The 27,729-nt window shown below is 38.5% G+C and overlaps 3 protein-coding genes across 8 annotated transcripts; 2 read left to right on the top strand and 1 right to left on the bottom strand.

Moving 5' to 3' along the window:
- The first annotated feature begins 11,204 nt into the window (after positions 1–11,204).
- Positions 11,205–14,633, top strand: arf1 (ADP-ribosylation factor 1). Of its 3 annotated transcripts, XM_032531197.1 has the most exons (6): positions 11,232–11,276; positions 11,661–11,664; positions 12,297–12,475; positions 12,596–12,706; positions 12,875–12,999; positions 13,117–14,633. In XM_032531197.1, the coding sequence occupies exons 3-6, from the start codon at positions 12,334–12,336 to the stop codon at positions 13,273–13,275; spliced, it is 537 nt and encodes a 178-aa protein (XP_032387088.1). In that variant the 5' UTR covers positions 11,232–11,276; positions 11,661–11,664; positions 12,297–12,333; the 3' UTR covers positions 13,276–14,633. The 3 variants fall into 3 exon arrangements, with proteins under 3 accessions (XP_032387086.1, XP_032387087.1, XP_032387088.1); XM_032531195.1 differs by lacking the exon at positions 11,661–11,664 and having other exon boundaries at positions 11,205–11,276; positions 12,296–12,475; XM_032531196.1 differs by lacking the exon at positions 11,661–11,664 and having other exon boundaries at positions 11,229–11,284.
- Positions 14,634–16,096: 1,463 nt separating this feature from the next.
- On the bottom strand, positions 16,097–20,003 carry c12h1orf35 (chromosome 12 C1orf35 homolog). Its single transcript, XM_032531189.1, has 8 exons — positions 19,758–20,003; positions 18,729–18,879; positions 18,584–18,629; positions 18,398–18,477; positions 17,865–17,937; positions 17,542–17,621; positions 17,317–17,430; positions 16,097–16,656 (listed from the first exon to the last, which is right to left on the bottom strand). Exons 1-8 carry the CDS (start codon positions 19,852–19,854, stop codon positions 16,401–16,403), a joined length of 897 nt encoding a protein of 298 aa, XP_032387080.1. The 5' UTR covers positions 19,855–20,003; the 3' UTR covers positions 16,097–16,400.
- Positions 19,372–26,930, top strand: guk1a (guanylate kinase 1a). Of its 4 annotated transcripts, none has more exons than XM_032531192.1 (7): positions 19,372–19,601; positions 24,118–24,231; positions 24,625–24,666; positions 24,785–25,020; positions 25,505–25,589; positions 25,676–25,761; positions 26,032–26,930. In XM_032531192.1, the coding sequence occupies exons 1-7, from the start codon at positions 19,580–19,582 to the stop codon at positions 26,068–26,070; spliced, it is 624 nt and encodes a 207-aa protein (XP_032387083.1). In that variant the 5' UTR covers positions 19,372–19,579; the 3' UTR covers positions 26,071–26,930. The 4 variants fall into 4 exon arrangements, with proteins under 4 accessions (XP_032387083.1, XP_032387084.1, XP_032387082.1 ...); XM_032531193.1 differs by lacking the exon at positions 19,372–19,601 and adding an exon at positions 19,740–19,949; XM_032531191.1 differs by lacking the exon at positions 19,372–19,601 and adding an exon at positions 20,488–20,582.
- The last annotated feature ends 799 nt before the right edge of the window (positions 26,931–27,729 follow it).

Here is a 27,729-nt window from a genome sequence, read left to right as displayed (position 1 = left end):
ACCTCCTGGGCACTGCCAGGTGCTCTTGAGCAAGGCACCCCCACCATCTGCCAAGAGCGCCGGTCCAGCACCGGCAGCCCACTCACTCACGTGTGTGTGTGTGTGGTGTGTGTGTGTGGTGTGTGTGTGTGTGTGTGTGGGTGTGTGTGTGTGTGTGTGTGTGTGTGTGTGTGTGTGTGTGTATTTTAGGCCTGTGTGTAGTGATTTAAAAAAAAAAAAAAAACTGAGTATAAATTGTAATATCCCAACTGGGAATCAATAAACAGTATAACTTAAATTATCATTATAAACATTGCAAACACCCCTCCCCCCCCCCTTAAATGGCCTGTAAGTGATAATATTTCTCACATTTTTCTAAAAAAAAAAGATCCTGATAGCGCTCACACCTTCATACACACTTCAGGCACTAAATTCTAACTTAAGATCCGCCAATGTGTTGTTTATCACACATCACTTTTTTCCACTTTAGATAAACATTAGACACATTTAGACAGACAAAATGAGCTTCAACAGATAACTACATGCACTGATACAAAACATATAATTCTCCAATGGCTGTGTTGAAAAATCTCAATCTCTTAACATTTTAACATCTGTAGCAATCAACATTTTCTTTTTTACAGCCAGGGAGGGGAATGTGTGAAGTATGTCACCTGCCTTGAATGAGGATGATGGGTTATCTGCAAGATTTCTAAAGAGGACAGGCATCATCGGAAGACATGTGGCACCTGTAAAGCAGCCTTTTCTCCTTTTGAAGTGCCTGTTTGTATTGTTGAAGTCAACAAAGGAATTTTGTCACCTCTGTACTTACAAGAGAACACTAGTCAAACTGGAGGAGATAACAAGAGGGGAAAGGAGCTGGCGATGTGAGAGACATACTACACAGACTACAGGTGTATGTTTACACATGCATAACCCTAACCCTCTGACTCTTCAGTTTGAGGAAGAGTTTTTCAGGGGAGCCCTCTATGTTCAGGTGTGCTGCTGTAAGATGTGGTGGTGGTCGGGTGCCGAGTCTGGAGGTTGACAAGGGGTCATCCTTCAGGTCAATGTGGGTTGTAGTGGGGAGGAGGAGGCAGACATGATCACCCATTAGTCACCTTTTCACCTCTATGCAGCTCAAAGTAGTTCAGCAGGTATAATGAGCATGTACAGCATACATTTCCCAAAGCAGTTTCAGTAATATTGATTAGCTCTGTCTCTTATCTATCTGGTGGTGGGGACTTCATAGTACACCAATAATATCAATGAAAAGATTGACATTGTTTATTTGGTTGTAGAAAATTTAATCCTAATGGTGTTTGTGGTCATTGTTATTGTTATTGTTATTGTTGTTGTTGTTGTTGTTGTTATTATGTTCTTATTTTGTCATCTTGTTAACTCGTTACAAACATGGCCAAAGTATTTACGTTCAGCAGCAGTTGAAAGAGGCCGTGAACATTCTCACTGAGTGTTTATTTCATGTGTAAGCATAGGTATAGTCATGAAATGTAAAACAGTTTACTATTGAAATCATTATTGCTACTGCCATTGAAAGGAAATATAAGTGTAGAAACACAAGAGTTGACCATTTCAATCTGGATGTTGTCATTTGTTGTTCATATTGTCATTTTCTTTCGGCCAGTCAGTTACATATACTCTAATAAGTCACAACAACCAGAGTAAATCTAAACTTATGTTTGCATTTATCTTGTTAGCATCATTATTCCTTATTTTACTTTTTGTTAATAAGTAACTAGGCATCTCTCATTTCAACAGATCAGTTTTTCAGAAACGTGTCATGGTTAGCAGTGGTGGAAAAAACAAAAGTTGTGAACAGCTTTCTTGTTACAACCGACACTGCAAGCAACATAACCTGTGTAAATTAATTAACACAAGAAACAATAAATAACCAAAAAGACTCTCCATTTCACTATTCTATTCTTATTTCATGTATGGTTTCCATGCAGCCATACAGCATCCAAACAGTAGCTCTGTTTTTATTCTCAAGTGCATCCACCTTCCAAGTTCCATTCTTGGTTGTTGATGGAAAGCCTAAATGAAGGGGGTCAGGAAAAATATGCATGTCCAAATTTATCCACATTATTGTGGACATGTCCTGAGTGAGTGAGATTGGGTGTATCAATTACAAGGTGACTAGGAGGGGAGAGGAGCGAGGTTATCATTAGCAGGGACTGGCACTGGCCTCTGCTAGTTCCAGTAATTACCTCACAAAGGGTGGTGCTTGCCTTCCCACTGCTTTTCCCACACTGCACTCCAGGCTCAGAATTCCAATCGGCCCCAGACCTGCAATCTCCTCGGTTTTAGACAGCAAATTACTGACAAGTCCCATTCTTCACAGCACTGTAATTGCTTTTTAGTGCTGTTTTTATTGAGGCAACCCCAACCCCCTTGCCCTTCACTCAATAAAGCTTAGTCAGGGAAGGGGGCGAAGGGTTAATATAGATAACATTAGTACCTAATTGGAAGGTCTCGGACTGCAAGAAAGTTTCATATAAGTCCTGTCACTTTTTTAAATCTCCCAGCAGTTGTTGCATGAACACAACGGATCACATCTATTTTGGAGTAATCAAGCAAGATGTGTTTTTGAAATGTATAGTTTATTAGTTTTGATTCGTTTGAAGGTCCATGCAAATTCTCTACCTCAGCATGTCTGCTCCAGAGAAGTGATGTCATCAAGGCTCTTCACACCCCATACAAAGAGAAGCACTAAGCATCTTGGCTACTCTTCGACTTAAATCACTTTGTGTTGTCTTTCCCACCCCTGCGCATTACTTTCTCAATCTATTACTTTGTGGAAATCATTAGTCTCCATGTCAATACAAGCTCAGAGCAGAGAAAACATCTCATTATGGGACTTAAAGAGATCCGTAGCATTCTTGGCTCTGTCAAGCTGTTCTTCCTTTCTTCAATATACTTTCACTCAGTGGATAAATTCTCAACGTTCCAATGCCGGACAACCAAACAGTTGCCATTTCAAATGAGAAAAGAAGAAAGAATGGAAAATGGCAGAGGGATTAGAGGATCTAAACAGGATAAAAGGATAGGAGATTTTTGGTGTGATCCAGTTTAGTTTGTAAGATGGAGGGTCTTAACAAGGATTTGAGACTTTAGAATTCAATGTTCCATTATTTCCATCCTGTGCAGTTTCAGCTAAATTGTTTGCCATTTGGTGGCCCTTACAAGCCCTTTCTTCTGAACAACTTTACATGCAAGTGTTAGCACAATATTTTAAATTATTGTGACATAATGTCCTAACTGTCCACTATTCAGATTTATAAGCATTTCCAGTTTATTTCTCAAATGTTTCAATATTTCATGTGGACATGCACAAAACACATTTGAGAGGTGTGAAAACATCAAATGCAACTTGATATATCCATTCACCTTTGGAGGTATTGAAAATATGATTTTTTTTTTTTGCCTTCAGTAGAAACCAAACACAAAGACATCAAAAGTAAGATGTCACAAGAAAAACAAGAAAAATACAGAATTGAAAGATGAGTTGAGCATGGTTTGAATGCTAAAAAGTTATTTACATTTTTCCTGGTTTCTGTCTATGCATCAAACGGGACTACATCCAGGCTTTATTGGCAGAGCAGCAAAGTACCCTGGGGCTACAACCTGCAATTGATTCAGATAGCAACTTAATTCGCCTCTGCCCTTATGTGTCCATCTCCCTGTCAGTCTGAGCAGGTTGACACCTCTGACCCTGTCAGGGATGTCAAATAGCTTGTTAGAGGCCTTCAATAAAGTACAATGACAAGCCCTCTAATGCATTACCACACGAGTTCCAGAAATGAGAGGCTGTAGCCTTTCCAGCCTCAAGGCGGACAGGTGCTCCATCGCGTAACACACACACCAAGCACACACACACACCAAGCACACACACACACACACACACACTCACACACACGCACACACACAGAAAGAATCAAAACAATACACCAACACCAACACAGCACAATAATATGTTGATAACACTGCTTGCATGTCATGAACCATTACATCATACACCTGTGGGGCACATACTTGTGAGCAATGTTCCAAATGCCTCCAAATTCATTATTCAATCACTTAAGGATTATCTTTAAGGGGCTTACATAACCAAAGGAAAGGAGATCAGTTGTCAGTAGAAATAAAAAACACCATATCTGGACCACCTTGGGAGCATGTTAGGCTTGTCACCATGAGGCTTTTCTAAGGGACCCAAAGGGCCACTTACAATGAACCTGTCTACGTCACAGATGCCTGAATGTTGGAGAAATAAGATGAGAGTGAGACCATGTTAAAAATTATTTGGTATCAACTTGACAAGCAAAAAATCCCATGTGCCAAATCTGGACATCTATCTGGTTTTGATGCCACATGTTTTGGTTGGTGCTGGTTGGTCCTTGAGGCCCTGCTTCAACATGCTGTGCATTCCAACCAATTATCTACCCCAAGGTGCAACAGGTTCACACTTTAATCTTTGATGCCTCCCTCAATGGGATATAGCTGGATTTAAAAAAGGGAACAGGGGTGGGACAACCCTTAAAAACCTGTATACATAGCAAACATGAATGAACTTCAAACCAACCCACTGAGGGAAACAAAAAAGTCTTTCAAAGAAATACCTTTATCCTCACCGTTGTTTCATCTTGCAATGGCTCGTCATTGCCCAAGTGGATGCTTAAAGGTAGTTTCAAAGTTAGAGCAGCAGAAGTCCAAATGTCATTTGAGTTCATGTAATGGGCGAGACACTACAACTCGATAATCGGCCGTTGGAGAGTCTGGCAAGGTCGGTGACTTGAGTCTGTTTGGTGTGTTCTGTGCCGTCAACCGTTCGGAGTGGTCCAGAGGGGCTGTCGGCCTTCATTTTGGGCGACTTGACCTGCTCGGTCAGAAGGCGGGCACTGCCAGCAGTTGGCCTCAATTGAGCAATCTGATTGGTAGAGTGCCAACCTGGAAACGAGGAGTGGAATTAGCGTGACTAGAATCTCTCAAAATCTGACAAAAATCTTTTAAACGGACCTTTGTCGATCTGAAATGAAGACAGATTCAACAACTGCATGGCCTATTTCTCACTTAAAATATTTTCAGAAACAGGTTTCGTGAGTAAAATATAGTAAAATATGAGATTGTATTCTGAACAAGCCTTTATAACAGTCTGGCTTAGAATTTCTGGAAAAACCAGACCCACGTGATGCGTTCGTCCAATCAGCCGCTTCCGAGCCTTTTTTTTTACCAACTCAGGGAGACTGATCCGTCCAACTGCCTGTTCTGCCGAGGGTCGGCAGTCTGGTTGGTATGTCAGGGGCTTGAGATGCCCTGTTGAATTTATGTCATTTAAAGGGTGGTGAAAATGTGAAGAAATGGACCATAGCAACCTCACTTCCAACCAAGTCATCCTTGACAAGGAAATTCAGTTCCCTGGCATGGACGTTGCGTTCTACGCGTACCGTTACACCTTGCCAGTATACCTATTGACAATATCTTACCCCCACGCCAGAGGCCCCCCATGCGTCTTTAGAGAGCTTTTTTCAACCATCTGTCACGGATGTCCCAGGACATCTCCCATCGATACAAATGGTTCCCACATACTAAATCAGTTGTTATTGTAGAGTGAAAGGGTCATACAGGGGAACTAAAATCAATCAAAAAGATCAATAAAAATAATTTGTTGCATAAACAATGAAGAAATGTTTACTGCACAAGTCAGTTTTTTGAAAAATTTGATTAATGCAAGACAAATCAAACAATATTGTTGCCCAAACGCTTGGTTTGATATGCATTTCATACTCTTGAATCACTATTTACCTAGATTACCTCAGTTCTTTTGTGTCCATAAACTGTGCTGTCAAAATATATGAGAACAATCTTTATGCGGTAATGACTCAATATGGAATCGAATATTTTCCGGATGCACCCAGGGCGGAGTGCAAAATGTTATGTAAATCCACTTAACAACCTTTGCAGGATGTTGACAATCAGCATACAAAGGTGATTGGCAGCCGACACCAGTGCACATTTATCCTTTTGCCCCAGCCTGTCTCTCTCTGTAGCGCCCCCTACTGTGAGAGGCGTGGGGTAGGGTGCCCAGTGGCACTTGTTGCCAATGGACGAAGCCAGCATGGATCCGCTCATGGCAACGATGCTGGTTGTTGTATAAATGTTTGGTTTGTTTCCTGCTTCACACCTCATTTGGGATTTTGCCCGATCTTAATCCAGTACTACATGAGACGCAGAGGGAGGCATCCCATGCCTGTCCATCCAAGTTCCAATACTGCTTAGCCCAAACCAGCTCCTTTGTACGATTCACACAGCAGTCTATTGGTTGTCCATGGGCCATTTTATAATGTTCTTCTATTATCATCACCACAATGATTATTGAAACGCCACACTGCATACACAATATCCAAATCTAAAATAAATTCTGTGAATAATTTTTAATTTAAGAATGTGAAGCTCACAAAACTAAAGATAACACTTCTCTCTCATGCATACACACACACACACACACACACATACACACACCAGTTCAGTGTTCCCAAGCCCCTTACTGAGCGTTTTTATCCTTGCAAGGCCTTTTTGGCAGCCCTTTTCCATTCACAAAATGCAGACAAGCCTCACTCTCTGCTTCATACATGTACATGATTTGGGCATGACTGACTCAGCAACTTGTATACCTCCTCTCAGGTGATGACATACTCTGTATACATTGCACATAAATATACCAAAAGCAAATTTTCCCTGTGGACAAGGGCCACTTTGAAAATCTCCAGAGTCTTACTGTAGCTGTCGCGTCTGCAGCTGTGGCCCCCAGGTGGGAATAGGTGTTCAGCGGACACATTTGACACAAATAAAGAAGGGATTTAAAGAGAAAGAGAGAGTGTGCACACGTGCACGTGTGGAAAAAAGTTGTTAAAGCGTTTACACAAGCGGGGCCATCGTTTGTGTGTTTGTGTGTTTGTGTGTGTGCTTTGAGGGGGTGATATATACACCCTCCTACTGTCCTATTTCTTGTACTCTGTCTACACATCACAACTGTCAGTAACTAGTGAGATATGAAGCTGCAAAGGACCAACAAGGAAAGAGCCCTTCAAATGGATATTACCGCTGTGTTTGTCTGTGGAGTATGGAAAGTTGGATTTAGCACTGCACCTAGGATCTTTACTGTACCTTTGGCTCATTACATGGTACGTTGTAAATGTATATTATGATAATTTCAATCCGATAAAGTCTACTTTTAGTGAGTTTTAGTTAAAATCCTCATAAAATAAAAGGAGAGGTAAGCAGCTATTAGAGATATTCTTAAATCTCGACAATATCCAGTTTATTGGTGTGCTTTTTTCTGCCTTACATCTCTTTAAATTTAAAATGTACGTGTTAGAAGACAACAATAACAGGTTTAGGTCCAGTCCTTTTTGCGTTAATATTAAAAATATCATTCCATCTTTGGTAAACTGTCATGCCTATCTGTACGCGGATGACACAGTGCTGTATTAGTTTGCTAATTCTGTACATCTAGCAGCCAAACACTTACAGCGTTCCTTTAACATTCTCCAAGAGGTTCTAAGACCTGCACTAAACTCTAAAAAGTACATGCTAGTTTCCTGAGTCAGAGCTAATACAATACATTAATATTTCTAACGAAGTGGGAGAGTCACAGAATATAAATATCTTGGCATCTGGATTGATGAAAAACTCACATTCAAATTTACATTGATAATCTTGTGTTTATCATCACATAAAAAGGTTGGCTATTCCTACAGAAATAATCTTTCCCACATTTTGCAGAAAAAGGGTTGTTAAGCATCCACCACAGCTCTTCAACCTCTGACCTCAGTCTCACTCTGCCTTGAGATTTATTATTGGAGATGCATCTATAGTACACATTTGTATTTTATATTATAGGGTTGAGTTGGGTGTTCATCTCTTCAAGAGAGACCTTATACTCACAGGAATGTTTTTGAATCAATTAAGCCCCTACTGGAAAATTAATAAATAATAGTCACTCAGATGTATCAGACATTCTCTACTGACTGGCTCTTGCTTCATGTTTCATGAGCTGGGCCAAAAACCGCTTTTAACTGAACAAAAATACAACACATCCTGTAAATCAATGCACTTATACCTTTTGAACATTTAAGAAACTGTATATTATTTCACATTTTTATTTATTTATCAAATTATCTACCCTTGTTGCAAAATGTTTATCTATCAATTAATTTTCCTTAATCATAAGGTTTTAATGGTTGATTATTTTATAATGATATCTGTCTTTTCTGTTGGTATATCTCTTGTGATATACTCTGTTATCGTAAATTAGGGTTGCCCAAGTATCTAAGGTTGAATAAATTAATGAATCTCTGTTGTCCCACCTCAACCTGTGCACATGTGCTTTGGCTGTGCAAAGAGGAGAAAGGATGGATTTGACTTTGTTTTTTCCTGCTGTATGGAGGATCACCAAATCAAACAGTTTACTGCTTGTCTTGTAAACTGCATTTGTTAAAGCCTATTTTCTGTAGTCTGCGTTGTATTTTGCAATGAGGAATTACAGAACAGTGCAGAGTTAAAGCCCTTGTTCTGCTGTTTATGTTTTCTTTTGCTGTAATTTAAGTGTTGGTTATTGGTCTAACTGATACTGTTACAAATTAAAAGTAAAGATGGTAAACATTTCCACTGACAGGTGAAGAACAGGTTTTGATCTCATAACCCTGTTTTTAAGATGATAAATAAGATAATAAATCTGGACATGCATTAGATATGAAAAATGCAACCTCTTTCTGAACTGAGAAACAAACCTATAGGTTGCAGAATATCAAAGAAAACTACGTGATTTGTTAAAAAAAAGACACATGTCAGATTTTGTTTTTTCACTTGAAGACACCTGACCCTTTACACAACCTTTGTTTCATGGACTTTTTTTAGAGATTGTCACATAGCTGTATGTTTTCTAAAATGTAAACAATTTGTAGTGTCAGTTTTGGTAACATGTTCTAAGAACTATTTCCTTAGAACAAATCTTCAAACTATATCTGCAAAAGAAAAAAAAGGTAAAAAAAAAAACAGAAGGTGTTAAGAACCCTCCAAGAAGGGGTGATCATGCTAAAAGGCATCTTCAGAGAGAGACATTTTGGATGTATCACCTTGAAGCGTAACTCTCGCCAAAAAGCAACCAAAAGGCTCCTAAAGCTTAGTATCATGTAAATGCACGGATGATTTGTTGTTTTGTCGATAGTGAAAAACAATATTGACCTTGTAGTTGAAAAAAAAAACTCATATAAGTATGACATTTCCTCCTATGGAGTCAGTACCATTCGTATTTGGAGATTGCTGGGAAAATGGTGGATAGCGCAAAAAACAACTGCTAATGTGAGTTGCTCAAAACCTTTCTTTTCAGTAAACTCTGTGAAGACAAACAATGTTTCAATGCTTGCGTTCATGTACAGAGCCCCTGGTGATACTTTGAGCAAAGTTTCATGTTGTGTCAAGCCTTCTTAGCGTTTTTAAAGTAGCTATTTTGAGGGTAGCGTAAAAGTGCCCCTAGTATTCTCATTCAAAAGGCCATTTGACCAAAAAACAAGAAAACAGTAAATCTGAAAAGTGGCCCTTCCGTCCTAAATATGCTTTTAAACTAAAGTTTGACTCGGGTACATTCACAAAAAGACCCTAGGTTGCATTTTGGCGAGAGTGACTCTTTAACACAATGTCCCCATATGGGTTAAATGAAGAATTAAATATCAAGCCTTTTTATTAATGTCCTCTCTTGTGATATTGTGTGTGGGATTGATCTAATGGGAAAAATAGTGTACATGTGGGATACTGTAGTACATGATATTTTGTAAGGTATGGCTTTGACCATATCGTTTTTAATTTATTTCATTGTCTGTGTGCATATTTGTGTATATGTATTTTTTTTTTTTTAAACCAATTGCTTTAAGTGGTCATACATGGTAAAGGTGGCACTTAGGCCCATCAAGGCTTTGGTAATCAGTTTAAATGAGTTCAGCTGATCAAGCCTTTGGTAATTAGTTTGAATGTGCTCAGCTGATATATATGCTGTATATGCCCTATGTATATGCTTGTTCCAATGATGAATGCCATTGGACTGAGGAAGCCCTGGCTGGGATAAAAAGTTTTAGCACAATAAAACGTATGGGAGAATTAGCGGAGTGCTGGCATCTCATTCTTTTCAGTAGTATCAGTTTTGGCAATTGGTTCTAAAAATTGTTCTTCAAACAATATCCATAATAGAAAAAGAAGATAAAAAACAGAAGGTTTTTAGATATTGAGAGTTTTGTCAGTAAATAAGGATTTGAAACATTTCTATGTCTGATTGTAACCCTGATATTGACAGCAGAGTTGACTGTGAGGCAATTCTAAACAATTGCTACTCAGTAAACACCTTCCACATACATAAAAAAAACATAAATTGCTGTGAAAATATGCTGAGAGCAATCTCTCAGGCATTTGGCAGGGCAAAACCACAAATTATGGTTGCAGTGTGAGACAGCATTATGAGCCTTTACTGTGTGGTCCATCCCCAACTTTAGACCCTTCTCCCCTCCTGCTGCTCTCTTCTGCCCTTCTACCCTCCTGCTGCCCCCTCTGCTGGGGGTAGCCGGCATGGTTGACCCTGGTTAAAATTCAACTGGCCCAACAATAACGTGGTTAGACTTTTCCTTAGTGGATCAAAAGGAAGTGGAAATAGCAGATTTTGAAATTCAAACAGCACACTAAGACATCACCAGGACATCACCAGGATGCTCCTTTGGCAGCAAAAGATGAGCATTATCTAGTCTAGACAATAATACACAGGACATAACATTGGGAGTTACCACAACTGAATTTAAAGTAGAGTATAGCATATATTGCTGATTACAATAGATTAGTTGTCTTCAGACTTATATCAGTGTTGATAATTTAGGTTAAATGACAATATTGTGTATTGGGGTTTAGCCTGATGTGTTCAAAAAGTTCAATAATATTACACAGTTTATTTGTAATACCTAGTATAAAGATACATAATAGGCCACGTCAATTTATTTCAAGAGACATACATGAGAGGGTCCCCGTTATGTACTATGTAAAGAGTCCTTGGCTGAAAAAAGATTGACAACCTCAGCATTGTACAATGTCAGCAATGCGTGTAATTCTCCCCTCAGTCACAGGAGGCGACATCTGCCAGCTTGATGCTCACGGAAGCTCAGCTGGAACGGAAACTCTGACGTGTCAAATTGTCGCCATTTTCCTGAGAAAGGAAACGCCTTGAGGAAGGAAACATATCAACTGTGTAAGTGTGTAAGATAAACTTTAATCAAGCTTGCTGTTTTTGCTGAATGTAGCCGCGCAAAAAGCCATGCGTTTTAAAGCAAAATCGTATTTGTGACCACGGCTCTTATGATAATAAAGACGCCGAGAGAAAAAAACTGACGGCTGCCAAAAGCTAGCTAACGTTACCGATGATGCTAACTCTAGCTAACTAGCTAGCTAAATAGACTAGCGTTAACGTTTCCCTGGTATCTCTTTGTTTTCTAACTCTTAGCTAGATATTATTTCTTAATTTTTTCAAGAAAATAAATGAAATGAGAATCGTAACATTCTGAAAAGTAGCTAGTTTTTCAAGAAATTGTTAAATGTTAACTGCTCGGAAGACTAACAATATTGTCTCATAGGTTTGTTTACGTGGGTTTATGTTAGTCCGGCGACTTCTGGCATTGCCCCTTGGCAAGCTTAATGTGAAACTACTCCAGTAAGCCGCCTTAGGTCTTTATTTGAGAAAATGCTGGGGTCCTAACATAACGTTAGTGTAGCTAACTTGCGAAGCAAGCATAGCTCGGGAATTACTGTTGACGTTCGGAATGTCTTCTAGTTGCTAATGCTGCATTCATGTGCTATCGGAAAAATAATGAACTGACTTGGTAATTTTAATTATTTGTTTCAACACTCTGATCAATAAAAAGCAATGTTTTAGAGTTGTGGTGGAATGTACTGGTGTAGCAAGAAGTGTTGGACAAAAGCAATAATATAAAGCTTTAAACTGGAAATAAACAAACTGTTATTTAAATGCCCTGAGCAATAAATGCAACTCTTTGTAGTGTCCATATTTTTACTCACATTACGGCTTAAATAGCTCAACACACCAAAGTCGGAAGAACTACTTTTTGTTTTAAAAAAGTACTTAAACTATTGCAGGTTACTTTTTTGTATTCAGTGAGGAATTGTTCAGATCTCCAAATAATGTTTGATTATATTAGGCATAGGCTTCAATTCAGCCTTAATTTAACGCTTGATTTGTTGTTTTTCCTCAGTTTTTTTTGCCTAAGTAGGTTCCCATCACCAGCTGCCATGGGGAATATGTTTGCATCGCTTTTTAACATGTGGAAGAAGGAGATGAGGATCCTCATGGTTGGTCTGGATGCTGCTGGAAAGACAACTATTTTGTACAAACTGAAACTTGGAGAGATTGTGACTACCATTCCCACAATAGGCAAGTCAATAATTGTAAAATAGTGATCTTTACATGTGTTTGTGCCCTTATTACTGTTAAATGAGAACTTCAAGTGTTTAATACACAAGTTTTTAATTTGATTGTTGTCTTTTTATTTAGGTTTTAATGTAGAGACAGTAGAGTACAAGAACATCAGTTTTACAGTATGGGATGTCGGTGGTCAAGACAAAATTCGACCGCTGTGGCGTCATTACTTCCAGAACACACAGGGTATGTTTAGTTATGTCAAAACCTTAGTGCCTGACATTTGTTGACTTCACATCAGGCACTTTGTAATGGACTTTTTTATATTCACTAAATGTCCACAACTTTATATTTTTTTAAGATACAGAATACATCATCACACACTCATTTGTTCCCTATTTGCTCTTGTTCCAGGTCTCATCTTTGTTGTGGACAGCAACGACAGAGAGCGATGTCAGGAGGCTCGTGAAGAGCTCTCTAGAATGTTGGCAGAGGACGAGTTGCGTGATGCCGTGCTATTAGTGTTTGCCAACAAACAGGTAAGATATACTTATGAAAATCTTTGATACAGGCAGGTGTTAATCATATCCAGTTTATTGCAAGTTTCTCTTGTTAACAGGGTTGGCTTCTAATCTTTTCTCACTGTTTGATTGTAGGACCTTCCAAATGCTATGAATGCAGCAGAACTCACAGACAAGTTGAATCTTCACAACCTACGTGGCAGAAACTGGTACATCCAGGCAACCTGTGCCACCACTGGGGATGGCCTCTACGAAGGACTGGATTGGTTGTCTAGTCAACTCAAAAACCATTAATAATCACCTGCTCTCTACAATTAATCTACTCCACCCAATCTCTGACCTTGCTCATTACTCCAAAGGTGTTGCAAAACTGAGTTACCCTCTGCTAAAACCCTCGCCTAAGCTGTTATTATCACACATACATGCCAGTGGTGGAGAAGATCTGTTTTTGTAAAGCTGTCAGGTTTTATTTTATGTAATTGTAAATATATTTGGTAATGGGGCAGCTTATTGCACTCTTACAAATCCTACCATGGTTATTTCTCTTTCTGGCTGTTGGGCAGCCATTTGTCCATTGAATGGGAGAAGTGGGAGGTGAGGAATAAGAATTTACCAGCACATTTGCCCAGGACCGCAATGCAATCTGATGATTTGTCATCAGGTCACATGTACTGTAGGAAGTGATCCATGAGGGGCTTATAATAATAATAATAATAATAAAACTGAATTAAACACTGATGCACTACTTGCAGTTACTGTGGTTACTTTAACCAGTGACTTCATGTACCAGCCCGCCAAATGTGTGTTCGTAAACACTGGCATTGACTATTTGAACTTTGTACTGACATCACTTTGCCCGAGTTGAGAACTCCTGTCTGTGAACACTTACCAGCCTTTGTTATACAGTATGTTGGCTTAAATTGAGAAATGCTGCAGCAATCTCACATCTGTGTGTTTCATGGTTGTTTGAAAGGCAGGGGGTTGAGGCAGCATTGGGTGTTTGTATTTCTAAGTCTCAGGTTTATCATGTGCTGCCTTTACAATATACTTGTTTGCAACGTTGCATGATGTGGTCTTGTTGGTCTTTAGAGACATGCAAACTTACTGGGTGTTTAAATCATTAGACTGCACAGGAACTATTACTCCACTGAGTACTTATTTCAACAGCCCTGTACTGTAACTATGTGTACTGTTGCACACTACAATGGCCCTACTGTCTATTCTAAAGGAAAGGCATGCCTTTTTTTTTATTCAGTTATCAAGTCTGGGAAATTGCATTTTGATTCTAATACAAAATCAGTTTCAGCTACATGTTTAGCGTATTGCCAGTATTTCTTCCTTTGCAGTTGTGCTTGTGTTAAAAGGGAAGCCATACATATGCCTTCTTATCCATTACACATGTTGCCTTTTATTTTCAAGTGTGTGTGTGTGTTACATTACTGCTCTGAACATGTCTTAAGGGTGCATCATTTTTGTCTTTGATTTATATCAACCTAAATATTTGAAAACTGTTAATCTCTTAAGTTTGTCTGTTTTAAATGTAAAGTGTTTGTTTTGTGAGGAAAAAGCACTGTAATTAAAGTGACTGGATAAAAAAGTTTCTGCAAATGATTTTAATTCTTTCACTCTATGCAATAAAACTGCTGAATGTTGTGTAATGAAGCTTTTTTCCATACATTGAAAATGTGCATCCCTGCTACTAAAATATGCACACCTAATTTTACTAACTTTATATATGGAGGTGAAATGATTAGTCAATTGACAAAGTTAACACATTTGTTTCATTTAGCAAGCAGAAAAGGCCAAATAATGTATGTGTAAGTTTTCTGTTAAATCTTTGAAAAGGAATTTAAATTTCTATAACAAAGAGTTTTGGTTGGACATTTGTGATGGGAAGCTTCACATTTTGATAGTGATTAATAAAAACAATTGATGAATTAATAAAAAACTTAAAACAATACTAAAATTTGACAACAAACCCAAGAACATGGTGTCATAGCAACCTGTTGGGGCTGTCACCCTTTGACCCAGGGAGAAATGAAATACCCCAAGGTGATGTAAACCACCCAATGTTGGGTTAAAGCCGTAATGTGGAGAGCGCACCCTGTTTCACACTGTGTAGGGTGGCAATCTAGGACAGCATTCTTGCAGGTTGATTAGGCTGCTATGGTTAATGCAGCCAGGCCTATAAAACATGGCAGGAAAGTATGGTGGTGGTGGAAAGGGAGGGAGTTGGAGTCTTGGGTCCCTCATAGGGCTGCTTTGTGTGGCCTCCTCTCCTGCTGCTCCGTCAGCTTGGTTTGTGTGTGGCAGTCTAACGGTACTCGGCCATATAAAAGGACCAGCCGTTTTTTGCACTCTTCTTTATGAATGCCTTGCTCTTTTTTAGTGCACCCCCCAGGTACCAGCCAGCAGAATACCCTCTTTCAGACCAATTCAAGGCAAATGCAAACACTACACTCTATTATTACCAGTGGAGAGCATTCCAATGCTATCGCACTAGTCAGGGAGCTGAACCTACGTGGTGAGGGATTAAGGAGCGCTGCCATGATCGAGAAAAGAAAAGGACTGAAGCTGCTGACTAGTGCAAGAGGCACAGTGGGATGGAGGACATGTGCAAGGACGAAAAAGGCGTCAAGGAGCATCTTGGAAATATTTCAAGAACACATGCTTGACTCTTTTCAGACGTAGGCTTAGCAACAGACAGCTCCATGTCTTATATTAAAATGTCCTCTCTCTGTAATGATGATGTTAATGATACAAACATTACTGTGCTGATGACACAACCTTCAAAAGTGTCAACATTGCAGAAAAGCTGCCAGATGTATGATACCTTAACATAGAAATGTTTGTATAAAATAATTACTCAATCTGTATCCTTAATATTATTTTACTTAAGATGTTGTTAACAGTGTCATGAAAGACATTTCCAGGGAAAATCTTACGGCACATTAGGAAACACACAATACATATTTATTCTGAATTAATTCTCTGAGATTGCCCAAACAGTAACAGCTACCAGGGCCAGACATAGGAATAAAAGATTACTGCAATGCATTATCTTGCACTGTATTCTACACTAATGAGATACAAATCCACAACCTGTAAGAATATAGAAATTTTGATATTTGGTTTAATCACATAAAATCGTGTCAAAAAAAACTTGTCAAACACAACCCAACATCAAAAGACACCAGTGTCCCATGATTAACTGACCAACTTATTGGGTGAAGAAGTTAAAACACGTGGCCAAAGCCAGTGAGTCAGACACATGGACACGTCTCCATCCACAGTCCGTTTGGCTGTTCGGGGGAAATGGGGTCTTCAGGGCCAGCCAAGCTGCTGTAGAGCATTCTGTCCGCGTAATGCGTCTTTCAATTGGGGGGGGGGGGGGGGGGGGGGGGGGATGGGGGAGGACATTAGTTGTCCGAGTCTGTGTCGTGGCGCCGCCTGTGGCTTTGTGTGGCACCAGCAGGGGCCGTCTTGTGGCTGACAGGGTTACGGGGCAGAGGAGACCCCCCATCAGAGGAGTCTGTGTCATGCCGCTGCTGACGATGATGGGGGTAGGAGGGCCGTTGCTCGGCCTTTGCTCCCCCCCTTGAATGGCTGTCATGGGGTCTGGCTCCACTCCGACTATAGTATGATGGATTATGATGATGGTGGTCCTTTCTCTGCCTGAAGAGTAAAAGGGAAACAAATAATCAATGTTAGAGTCGTGGCGGATCGGGTAAGATGTTGTGAGGCCGGGGGAAAAGTAGCTGCCAGATGAGCTTTAGTGGCATAGACACAGAAACCACCCACACAGACAAATATCTGTGTGTTTAACAACTTATATAATTAAATCTCACTACCATCATATGTTGAGATAATATTATATTTCCTCTCACCAGCACGTTCATTTACATTATTTTAATCTGGTATGCCCCCCTTCCTACGCAAATGATTGATATGATATATCTAAGGTCTTGTGACACACGTACCCCAAATTTCAAAGCTAATGCTTCAAGACGCCCTGTGTGTACAGTGCATTAGTGCCCTCTAGTGATGATGCTATGAAATAAAAGCTTTCATCTGCAAATCTGTAAGTTTGGTCACAATAAAGGAGTTGGAAAAGTACTATTTGACTCATTAATGCAACATTTGTGAAGCCTGTAATAATAACATTTGATTTCAAAAGAGATGAGAAATGTTAATCCAAATACATGACATGAGAACAATGAGCATAGGTTTTTTAAGCCATATTTTATAAGTGTTCCTGTTATTTTGTCCACTCTCAGGCGACAGGTGACGCTACCCCAAACTGATCAAAAGATCTGTATGAATTAATGAACCAACCTCTTTCTGTTGTCACCTGACTCCGAGGAGGACGAATCTCTTCTTTCCCTTTTCTTCTTTTTTTCCTTCTTCTTTTTGCTCTTTTTCTCTTTCTTTTTCTTTTTGCTCTCGTGCCTACAGAGAGAAAGCAACAACACATTGCGTTTTTATGTTTATTTGTGTCTGAAATGTATGGGTGTTCAGCAATTTAGGTCTTATGTGGTAACTTATATAACGCATCCTCACCGTTGTTCTATTTCCCCCTTTTCTACACTCTGAGATGTCTTTGTTTTGGAGGTTGCTTGACAACCTTCTGTTCTTTGGTGCTGTAAAAAAAATAAAAAAAAATAAAAAAAAATCGTAAATCTTTACATCAAGTTCCAATGAAAGAAACTGTCCTTACTCTAAACTCTTAAAGTCTCTTCACTACATGCAAAAAAATTATCTGTATATAAGTATTTCTTTTTTTTCCGTCCATCACTGCTTTGCACTTACAATATGAACATCTGCATGTTACAGAGTCTTCATCTTAAAATGTTCAGTGACGATATTCAGTGAGAAGAACTTACTGTAAAAACAGGCAAGCCTATTTTAGCTGCCTCCTTTTCCTTTTGGGATAACACCATTTTTCTTGACCCTGCACTGTAGATGAAAACACATGTATATTAACAAACACTTGACAATCACAGTGCATTAAGATTAAAGGCTCTCTTGCCGTCACTTGAATGTCAAGGGGAACAGTTTAATATAACATATAACATAGTGAAAGGCAGAGACAGATGTAATTTTCTTACCAATATAATGAGTTGCCGTCTTTACATAAAAAGGCGATATTCAAATTTATGAGTTTAAATGCTCTGGGATTATTTCTACTGACAATTTTTCGAGGTGGACATTTCCCATGACTGGAACTTTCCATTATTTTAACTGTCCATGTTGATTTCTGCATTTTCTCGTGTAAATTATATGTATGTTCAGTACAGGGTTATTTTGTTTTCACATGCTCTTTTAAAATTGCTGCATGGTTTTATTTAGCTGCTTTGTATAATAGGTTGTTATATCCCCAAAAGTTGACAAAGTTTTTAAGAAATAAGAAAATCACCTGGAGCTTCCCAAGCCTGAAACACGGTCCACATTTCTCTCTTCGCCGTCATCTTCCCTCCTGCAAACATCTGCAAGGTCCTGGTATCAAAAATGTAAATCATTCAACCAGTTTTAATAAAAGTACATTTTTTTCTAATTTAAAAAAAGCTTTTGAGTGAAAGCAGTACCAAACAAAGTGACGTACCTCTTTGGTCAGGCCAGTCGGTTGCCTCTTCATATTCTTGTGTCCTCTAGATGCAGAATAGGAAAGACAAATTATTTATATTTGTTAATTATTTGTTGCACACTCGCATTTTTCAACCATTGTTTTCATAGGAAGTTGTACGTACAGGGCAGCCATCAGTGCCTCATGCTCTGCAGCCTTAACAGCAGCAAGTTCATCCTCTTTGGACAAAGGTGTGCCATCCTTTTTGTCTCTTGCATACCATGACAGATCTTTGCCTTTTTGCCATCGTCCTACTGGTGCCATTAACGAGTTCCCTGGAAACAAAGCAGAAGAAATGTGAGTAGTTGAGAAAGATGCTTCATTTCTGCTGCATTTTACAGATACATATTTTATTTTGTAAAGATTTTTGAAAAAAGGGCTAATCAATTGTCAAAACAGTGTAAACCTTTTGTTGTAGATTGATTAATTGACTAATCAGTGCACCTTTGCATGTTTGATGTTGGTGTTTGTAGATATGACTTGACTATCCAAACTGGAAAAGCACATGTTATTCTGTTTTGGGGCTGATTTTTTTCCTGTGATGTAGCTAAAAAGTTAATGAAGACAAACATTGGCAATGATATTTCGCTTTGGAGAATACACATTTGTAGTCTCTCTCTCACAAAAAAAAAAAAATCACCTGTTGATCTAATTATACGTCTAAAAGCTCTGCTGTTGAAAAGGCAGTATCATCGGTGGTGTCATGAGCCTTTTAATGTAGGCTACCCATATCATGTGTTTACGGAAGTTCATGTTCCAAAAAAAATGCCATTTACTAAACAACCCTGTATTCTATGTCATCCTCTTATGTCACAGCGGCGGCAGGTCTTCTTGTTTGGCATGCTGACATGCTGGCAGCGGCGCGTGTGCTCAGATAGCAGAGTGGCTACGTGTGCGTGCTCAGAGGAGAGGGAGCAATGAAAACTAGGACCTGCTGGTTGTAGAGTGGAAAACAGGACTACCGAGCACTGTGTTATGAGGGACACTAAAACAAAAGGTATGGGAATACACGTTGAGTATCGAAGCCATGGTGTGTAGCTTAACTGGGATTTTAAAAGAATTGCTCTGTTGGTAGCAAGTTAGCAAACGCTAGCAAATGTCTCTTGTGAGCGGTGATAACGGGCTTGGCTGCCAGTTTTTGTTAAAGACTTACCGAGATAATTTTCTCTGTGTTTATCGACTTTCACGTCATCCCAGTTGAACTGGTCCTGGCCTCCTCTGACCCCTCCGGATCTCGATGAACCGAACATTTTAGTCGTTGCTTTGATGACTGTAGAGAAGAAGCGGTCTACCGTTACCTCAACCAGCTGACGCTAGCCACATTAGCACAGGAGCAGCGCAATTGGTAAGGCCTTCAGCATTCACTCATCCGGGTAGTTTGGCGTGAAGTCTTCCCAGTGTTGATCGCAACAACGCGTTTCCTAGTGGTTGTCTTTAGGTTGACCCTTGAAACTTATCCGGTAAGTAATTTGGCCAGTTATTTCCTCCAAAGAGCTGCTGAGCGCAAGATGAATCGTTGGATTAAACCGCGTTTACTGAAGCTAGGCTATGCTATATAACTAACTTGGCGACCAGAAAACATGGATGCAGCTAACGCTTTAGCTAATAAGATCCTAAAAACACAGCTACAATAAGAGTGCGCATATGTTTCTCCCAGTTAAGGTAGAAACTGCAGCTGTAACATATTTACGTAATATTATCTAGCTTTGTATCGTCTATTCTCTTTGGCTATTGATAAATAATAAACTCCCCTTTTCTGCCATGGATGTCGATTTGTGTTTTGTCATCGCGCGTATTTCCCGACGCCCGCGAACGTAACGTTTTGATGTTTTGACCACCAATGATGACGCAGACAGCACGATTTTTCACAATGGCTTAAACAGCAAAGGCTCGGAGGAGAGGAGGCAGAAAATCCGGAGACTGACCCAAAATCTTACACTCCCGATGTACATGAGATATTTTTCCAGGCTATTTTCAGGTAGGAAGGAGAACGTCTGTTTCTTGTCTGTATTGTCTGCCATTGTCACTGTAGCTAATGCTGCCATTCATTCCCTTCAGTGAGAAGTCGGATTGTTTTTGCTGTGTTGTTGCACGGGAAGAAGATGGTTGTTGTGTTCACTGACGTTACCTGTAGTTTAATCCTGATTTAAATAATCCTTAATTAGTACAATAATAATAATAATAATAATAATAGTAATAATAATAATAGTAATAATAATAGTTGTTGTAGATGGGAGCCATCAGTGATACCTGTTAAAGGTTGAGTTTTAAAAACAATCCCTGTGGCTATTTCAGCGCATTATGTTGACATTTTATGGGTTATGTAGTATTAATGCTTAGCTGTTTTAAGGGCCCGCCTAATCACTCTTGCATCTTAATCGCAATCAATACATTTAAACTCAATTAGTTTACATATGATTATAAAGTTATTAAAATTCCAACCCATCAGCATGAATGCACAAATCAGTCAAAGCACATTTTCTTCATGGAATGCTTTTCTCGTGTGCATTTACAATCCTAAAAACATGAATTCAGCATTTCCATGCAAATCATAACAGTTTATTGCTTTTATAGCAGTGAGTCAAAGTGCACTTTGTAATGCCTGAGTCGTTTTTATTTGTTTAGTAATTCTGGCACTTTATGACATTCACTCTACAATAATGGAACATGAAAATGCTACTTTGCAGTTTCTATATAATGCTATGTTTGGATGAAAAAAAAATAGAATGAAGAGAACACAATAGACGAAATAAGGATCACGACTGGTTAAACACGGCGTATGTAAACTCCTCTGGGTAAACTAAGCTAACACTGCTGTTTTGACATAATGTATGTTGTACTTCCTAGGGCTGTGACAAAACATTATTTTCATCACTGATGAGTCTGTTAACTGTTTAAAAAGAACCCAAGTTGACATAATCAAATTTTTCCGCAACCAACATTTAAACCAAATATATTCAATATATTCTCATATAAAAACATATAAGACAAAGACAGGCACCAAGTTATCAGATTTGATAAGCTGGAACCACATTTGCTTGAGAAGTAGTTGCTAATACATTTGTTGATTGATTTATTGATGTATCAACTTTCATCTCTCATACTGAACACCTAGCAGTCTACTGAGACCTGAAGATTTCACATGATTTAAAATTTGCTTCAGACAAATATTAATCACATGGGTTTTAGTTCACATGGTTCAAGTCAAGCACCGTGCAGCTCCTAATAAGTGTCAGCCCCTGCTGATTGTAAACTCTCATGTCGCTCATTTCCTGTCACGCAGCGTTATGTCAAATACACATGGTGGATTCTTGGGTGGAGTTTGGATTATATGGAGCTGCAAGTTTTAGAAGGTTTGTCAATACATTAATTTAAAAAAAGTCGGTCTTTAAAAAATGTCATTATGATAATCCTCACTTTTTCTCTGAGATAATGATACAATTAAAGGAAGTACCAGTTACCAGTAAATATTAACTTTCCTACTTTTATAAATGACAATATTTAGTCGTGTATCAGAATTGATTGATTTAGTTCATGAATCAATTTTCCATCTTTTAATCCTGGCAATAAATTTATTAACAAGCTAACTCATATGGCATAATAAAGAATTTTTTTCTTTTTTTTCTTTTAATGATCACAGTAGTTTTTGTAAAGAATTAACTAAATATTACAATCAGAGGCATACATCTTTTCCTGAGCTGAAACAATTAGTTATGTTAGTAGTAGTAGTTAGTAGTAGAAATTAATTAGCAACTATTTTAATTATCCGTCAATTGTTTAGGTAATTTATGAAGCAAAAATGCTTGACATTCTCTGGTTGCAGCTTCTCAAATTTGAGTATTAGCTGCTTTTTAGGTTAAATGGCACTTTAAATTGAATCTCTTTGGCTTTTGGACCTGATTTTAGTCAGACAAAATAACGCGAAGAGGTTCCACCATTAAACCATTAATCGGATCAATCAATAATGAAAATAATATTTTTTGCAGCCTTATTTTTTCCATATGGTAACAGGAAGCTGAGACAAATTTCCAAAATAGATAAATGGATAACTTTTGTGGTGGAGGGTTGGGGGTGATACCCATTTAAGAAAAGGAAAATGTTGAGGAACTACTGCACCTTTAATTAGACATGGTGCTGTTAAACGGAACCATTCAAGAGGCAATGGAGAATTACTCTTGTCATTTGCACCTGCACAGACGACGTATGTCTTGTTGCTTTGAAACAAAAAGGCTCGTAATGCTGTGATTGTATTCCAGCATTTTGTTTTTTGAAATCCAGCACAGTTTACATTTTGTTTTTAAAGATTGATAAGGCTAATATATTTACATTTTTTCTCCTTGTAATTTGGATTCATGTCAAATGGAATACTTCATATTCAGACCAATTGCCAATCTGTCTGATACCTGACATTGATGTAGTAGGCCTATAACCAAAGGCTAATGATTGATATTAGCTTTTCACTGTATTTATTTTAGTAGCTCAATTGCACAACTATAGCTGGTTTCCTGTTGTATCTGGTTGAAAGGTGCTCCCAGTTTACTGGGAACCAGTTATACTGCATTGTTTTCTTTGCCTTACAACTACAAACAATGTTACTAAGAAGAATTAAGGTTTGTCTCAGCTTTTGGGCTAGAAATAAAAACACATACAGGTCTCTCCTTTTAATATCGAACCATTCAGGATAAATCTACTCAACATTTTTAAATTTATCTCAATATAACAAAATCTAGTTTATAAATGGTACTGCCCTCCCTTTTTCTCTCCTTCCTCTCTACTCTTCTCCCTAATCTACTTGCACACAATCACACACACAGTCACTTGAATTCGTGGTCTGCTTTGGCTCTGTGTGTATTGCCGAAAGGTAAGGAGGAACGCTACAGACAATTACTTTATTACTTTGCTTGAGTAGCTTGCCTAAGAAATGTTGTTAATGAAGAACAATTTGTGTAGAATATATCACAGTGAAGAGAAAATAGGATGTTGAAGTAGCTATTTCGCTTAGATGTAAAGTACAGGCAATGTTTATAGGATTGTCAGGGATTGGATTGCTGTGTAATTTAGTTAAAGGGAGTTTTAAGTCGTCGTTTACATGAATACGGGCCAAAGTCTCTATTAAAAGTATCATTACTCCTTAGCCTCTTGTATGTCTTAGCTCTTCTGTTTTTGTCCTGCCGTCCCAAGCAAAGTAGAGCTCTCCAGTTAGTTAGTATTGTTTTTGCACCATGGTAACCTCACAGCTTGCCAACCCGTTGATTGTCTTTGCTCTTGTGGGAGATGTTTTGGTCTCATCATTTTGTTCACCTGTAAGAACTGCTGGCTTGTGTTTTTATCACATTTATCCAACCAGAGCAGGGTGAGCATGTTAACCTGCTGTAATGTGAAATATTTTTTAAAGCCATATGTTTGTGCAAATGTAATGACTCATGCTATAGGATTCCAATGGAGATGTGTCATCCATCCAGCCTCACCCACTAATTTCCTAAATTGAACTCTCCCCTCCGCCTCTCCAATAGCTATGGCTGGACCCAGGCCTGTGGTGTTTAGCGGCCCGTCCGGGGCAGGGAAGAGCACTCTGCTGAAGAAGCTCATGGAAGAATACAACAGTGTCTTTGGCTTCAGCGTCTCCCGTAAGTGGGCCACTCTATGCCAAAACATTTAACATTAATTTTGGTGGTGTTCTCACCAGTTGTGAGGCTTGTCATTGATCAGTATAGTCAATCCTGTAGGTCATCCAGGTTTTCTAGGAGATGTGGATGTATACAGGTATGCATAAAAGCAAATACAAATAGGGCTGCAACTAGTGATTGTTTTCATTATCGATTAATCTGCCCATTATTTTCTTAAATTTTTTTAAACGATTGTTTAACAATGTATGGACCAAATGATTATTCCAAAGTGAAAATAAACTTTAGTTGCAGCTCAGACATGTTTCCTGTGGCTCAACTAATGGATTAATCGATTATTGTTTAAGGTTCAAATAAGGTACATTACTATGACATAACTGTCCTCCAAACCCTTAGATACAACAAGAAATCCTCGACCTGGAGAAGAGAATGGCAAAGGTACAACATGTCTTCCTCTTTCATGACCACGATCACAGTAAATCACATTTTTATGAGTCAGTGTAATGGTAGCTTTCTCTATTTGGATAAACAACATGTCTCCTTTTTTGGGTTTCAGATTACCATTATGTCACACGGGAGGTGATGCAGGCAGCCATTGACAACGGAGAATTCATTGAGAATGCTGAGTTTTCAGGGAACATGTACGGGACGAGTAAAGCCGCCGTGCAAGCGGTCCAGGCCAAGAACCTCATCTGTATACTTGACATTGACATGCAGGGTGTGAGAAACATCAAAAGGACAGACCTCAATCCCATCTACATCTCTATCCAGCCGCCATCCATGGCAGTCCTGGTAAGCACAGAAGGAAATGCAGTTCATTTAATCAATGGGGGTTCCAATTTTCTTGCCGAGGGGGGGGTCCTTTGATGTGACCTTGGGTTTGTTTTTGTACCACATTTACCTGAGGCCTGTCCTACAATGAAAGTTCAATATATCCAGTATATCTTTTCGTTATTTTTATATATATATAAATATCACACACACACACACACACACTGTATATTGTATATCCTCCCCTTTCACAATCTAGGGATGGTTAGGGTTAGTGTTTTCTCAGATTGGTCAGTAGGCGGTGCTTTATATGGGTTGATCATCTTTTTCCCCGGACTTAACCTCTGGAACAGGGTAGCTGTTTAGCATAAGTTACCACGGCAAAACGAAAAACCCAGGGTTAATCTTGAAGTAACCCCAAATCCTGCATTGCATTTCAGGCCTCTGGTCAGACAGGTTTTGGGTGCTCTGTGAATATGTCTGAATGCCTTCTGTATTATTTTAGGAAAAACGTTTGCGAGACAGGAAAACCGAGTCAGAAGAGAGCCTCCAGAAGCGTTTACGTGCAGCCCAGGTGGACATGGAGTTTAGTAAGTATTTATAGTTTGTTTTCAAAAATATAACCACATAAATGTCAAAAACATAACTCTGAACTTAATTATATATCACCTTCTAGGTAAAGAACCCGGTATGTTTGATGTCCTAATTATGAATGATAACTTGGAGGATGCCTACGGGCAGTTAAAACATGCTCTTCTTGAGGTGAGCTACTATTTCAGAACTCAGTCCTTGATTAAAAATCCTCAACACACAACACAACTGTTTTTATGAATGATTATTTAATTGAATATCAACCAAGACATTTTAATACCTTTCCAAAATCAAAATGGAACAAGTATAAGGAATGGATAAAACATGTTTATTTGCTCTATGTAGTCTTGCTTTAAATTAATCATTGTAGATTTCTCAATTTCTTGACCATCATCACCAACCTGTATTAGAAGCATTAAAAGAATGTTTTTCCTTCTTTAGGAAATCAGTATGGTCAAGAAAGTCAACATGTCTTCGTAGGAGACCGAAGCCTGATACCTTCAAGTCTCGTCCAGCCACTCCTCACAAAACGACAGACCTTTATGTCAGTCGTGAACATTCCCTCAGATGGTGGTTTGTGAAGCTCGGCAAATATCCTTAATGGATTCACAAAAATGTTGATTTTATATGGTGTATAGTGGTAGTTATTACCAAATACTATCACAGTGTAAAGTATAACTTTATTTTTTTTTTTTTTTATCGATAAGAAGGCTTTCCATATTTATATTTTCACTTTAAGCTACTCCAATAATGCTAACTTGATATGTAAATGGTTTGTTATGCAGGATGTTCAGTTGGGCAGGGTTTACTGACAACACATATATAATGCTTGCAGCTTTGTACGCGCACCAACCAGGACTAACACAATCAGGGCGTAGCATAACTCATACTATCACATGGATAAACTTGTCTTTCAAGGTGTGTAAAAAGCTAGTTTTTCTTGATTTTTGCCAACGAATTATGCTGTTCTTTGTGCCACCAGTCATATTGTGTTGATTGGGAATATTCAGGCAGATTGGCAGATTTTGTGTAAATTGCCACATGACTCCATTATAGTTTGATTTGCTGGATAACCATTTTTACTGTTGTACTCTAAAAGGATTGCATTTATAGAGGTAGAAAATGTTACATAACAAAAACAATATTACATCTAATGTCATATAGCTTTTATTTTGGGGGGGGGGTCTTTAACAGAATCATTTTGTTGTTTTTCTTACAATTGTAAATTTGTGAAAACTTTTATATTGTGTAACTGTTATTTTGCAGCTTTCCCTGCACAGTAAAATGGCATTCCGTCTACTGTTTTTACTGAAGTATTGGTTTTTAAATTTGAGAAAAATGTAAGGGCATGTTTCTCTTCAATTAAATCTCCTGTAATTTGTTTACTGAAAGAATATTAATGACCACGGTATCTCAAGCAATCCTGAAGTTACATGCGAAACCTTAAGACCCCTTTCCATACATTTTCAGACCACTTCTAGTTTCACACTCAAACTTTAATTTACTGATTGTAAAATAGCACAACTGAGCGGTCTTAGTTTGATAACTCCTTGGAGCCCTGTATAAATTCATAATTACGACTAACAGCGTGGGAACAAAGCACAAGAGAATGAATTGTTAATATCAGTAAAACACAAGAGCTTGAAATGCAATCCTGTTCCCTTTAACACACACACTTGAACTCAGTATTAGGCTACTATATATAAATGGATTATCTGTTATTGTATTTGATATGTATGTTTTGGTGCAATTAAATGAATTTGATGGAAAAAAGTGCGCTTGTACTCGTATAACCAGAATTTGACCAACAAACTTTAAAAAACATTTTTGAAACTTTAGGTGTTTGTGTGTGTGTGTGGGGGGGGGGGGGGTGATGTAGGTGCCCCCTCTTAACAAATACCCATCATTGCATGTGCACTTAATTCCTTGATAGATACCAGATGCCAACGGCCCCAAATCATGCATACGCCATTTCCACACACAAAAACTGCTATTTTAATTTATAATTATTATATAAAATGGCATAGTACAGTATGTCATACAAAAAAGTGTCATAGTACAGTGGTGGTTAAAAATGGCATAGTTTAGTAAGTCATAAAGTTAATTTGAAGTATAACATTTCTTAATTTAATAAAAGGT

Source organism: Etheostoma spectabile, chromosome 12 (genome assembly GCF_008692095.1).
Source record: "Etheostoma spectabile isolate EspeVRDwgs_2016 chromosome 12, UIUC_Espe_1.0, whole genome shotgun sequence".
NCBI classification, from domain to species: domain Eukaryota; kingdom Metazoa; phylum Chordata; class Actinopteri; order Perciformes; family Percidae; genus Etheostoma; species Etheostoma spectabile.
This window is presented reverse-complemented; position numbering and strand designations above follow the sequence as displayed.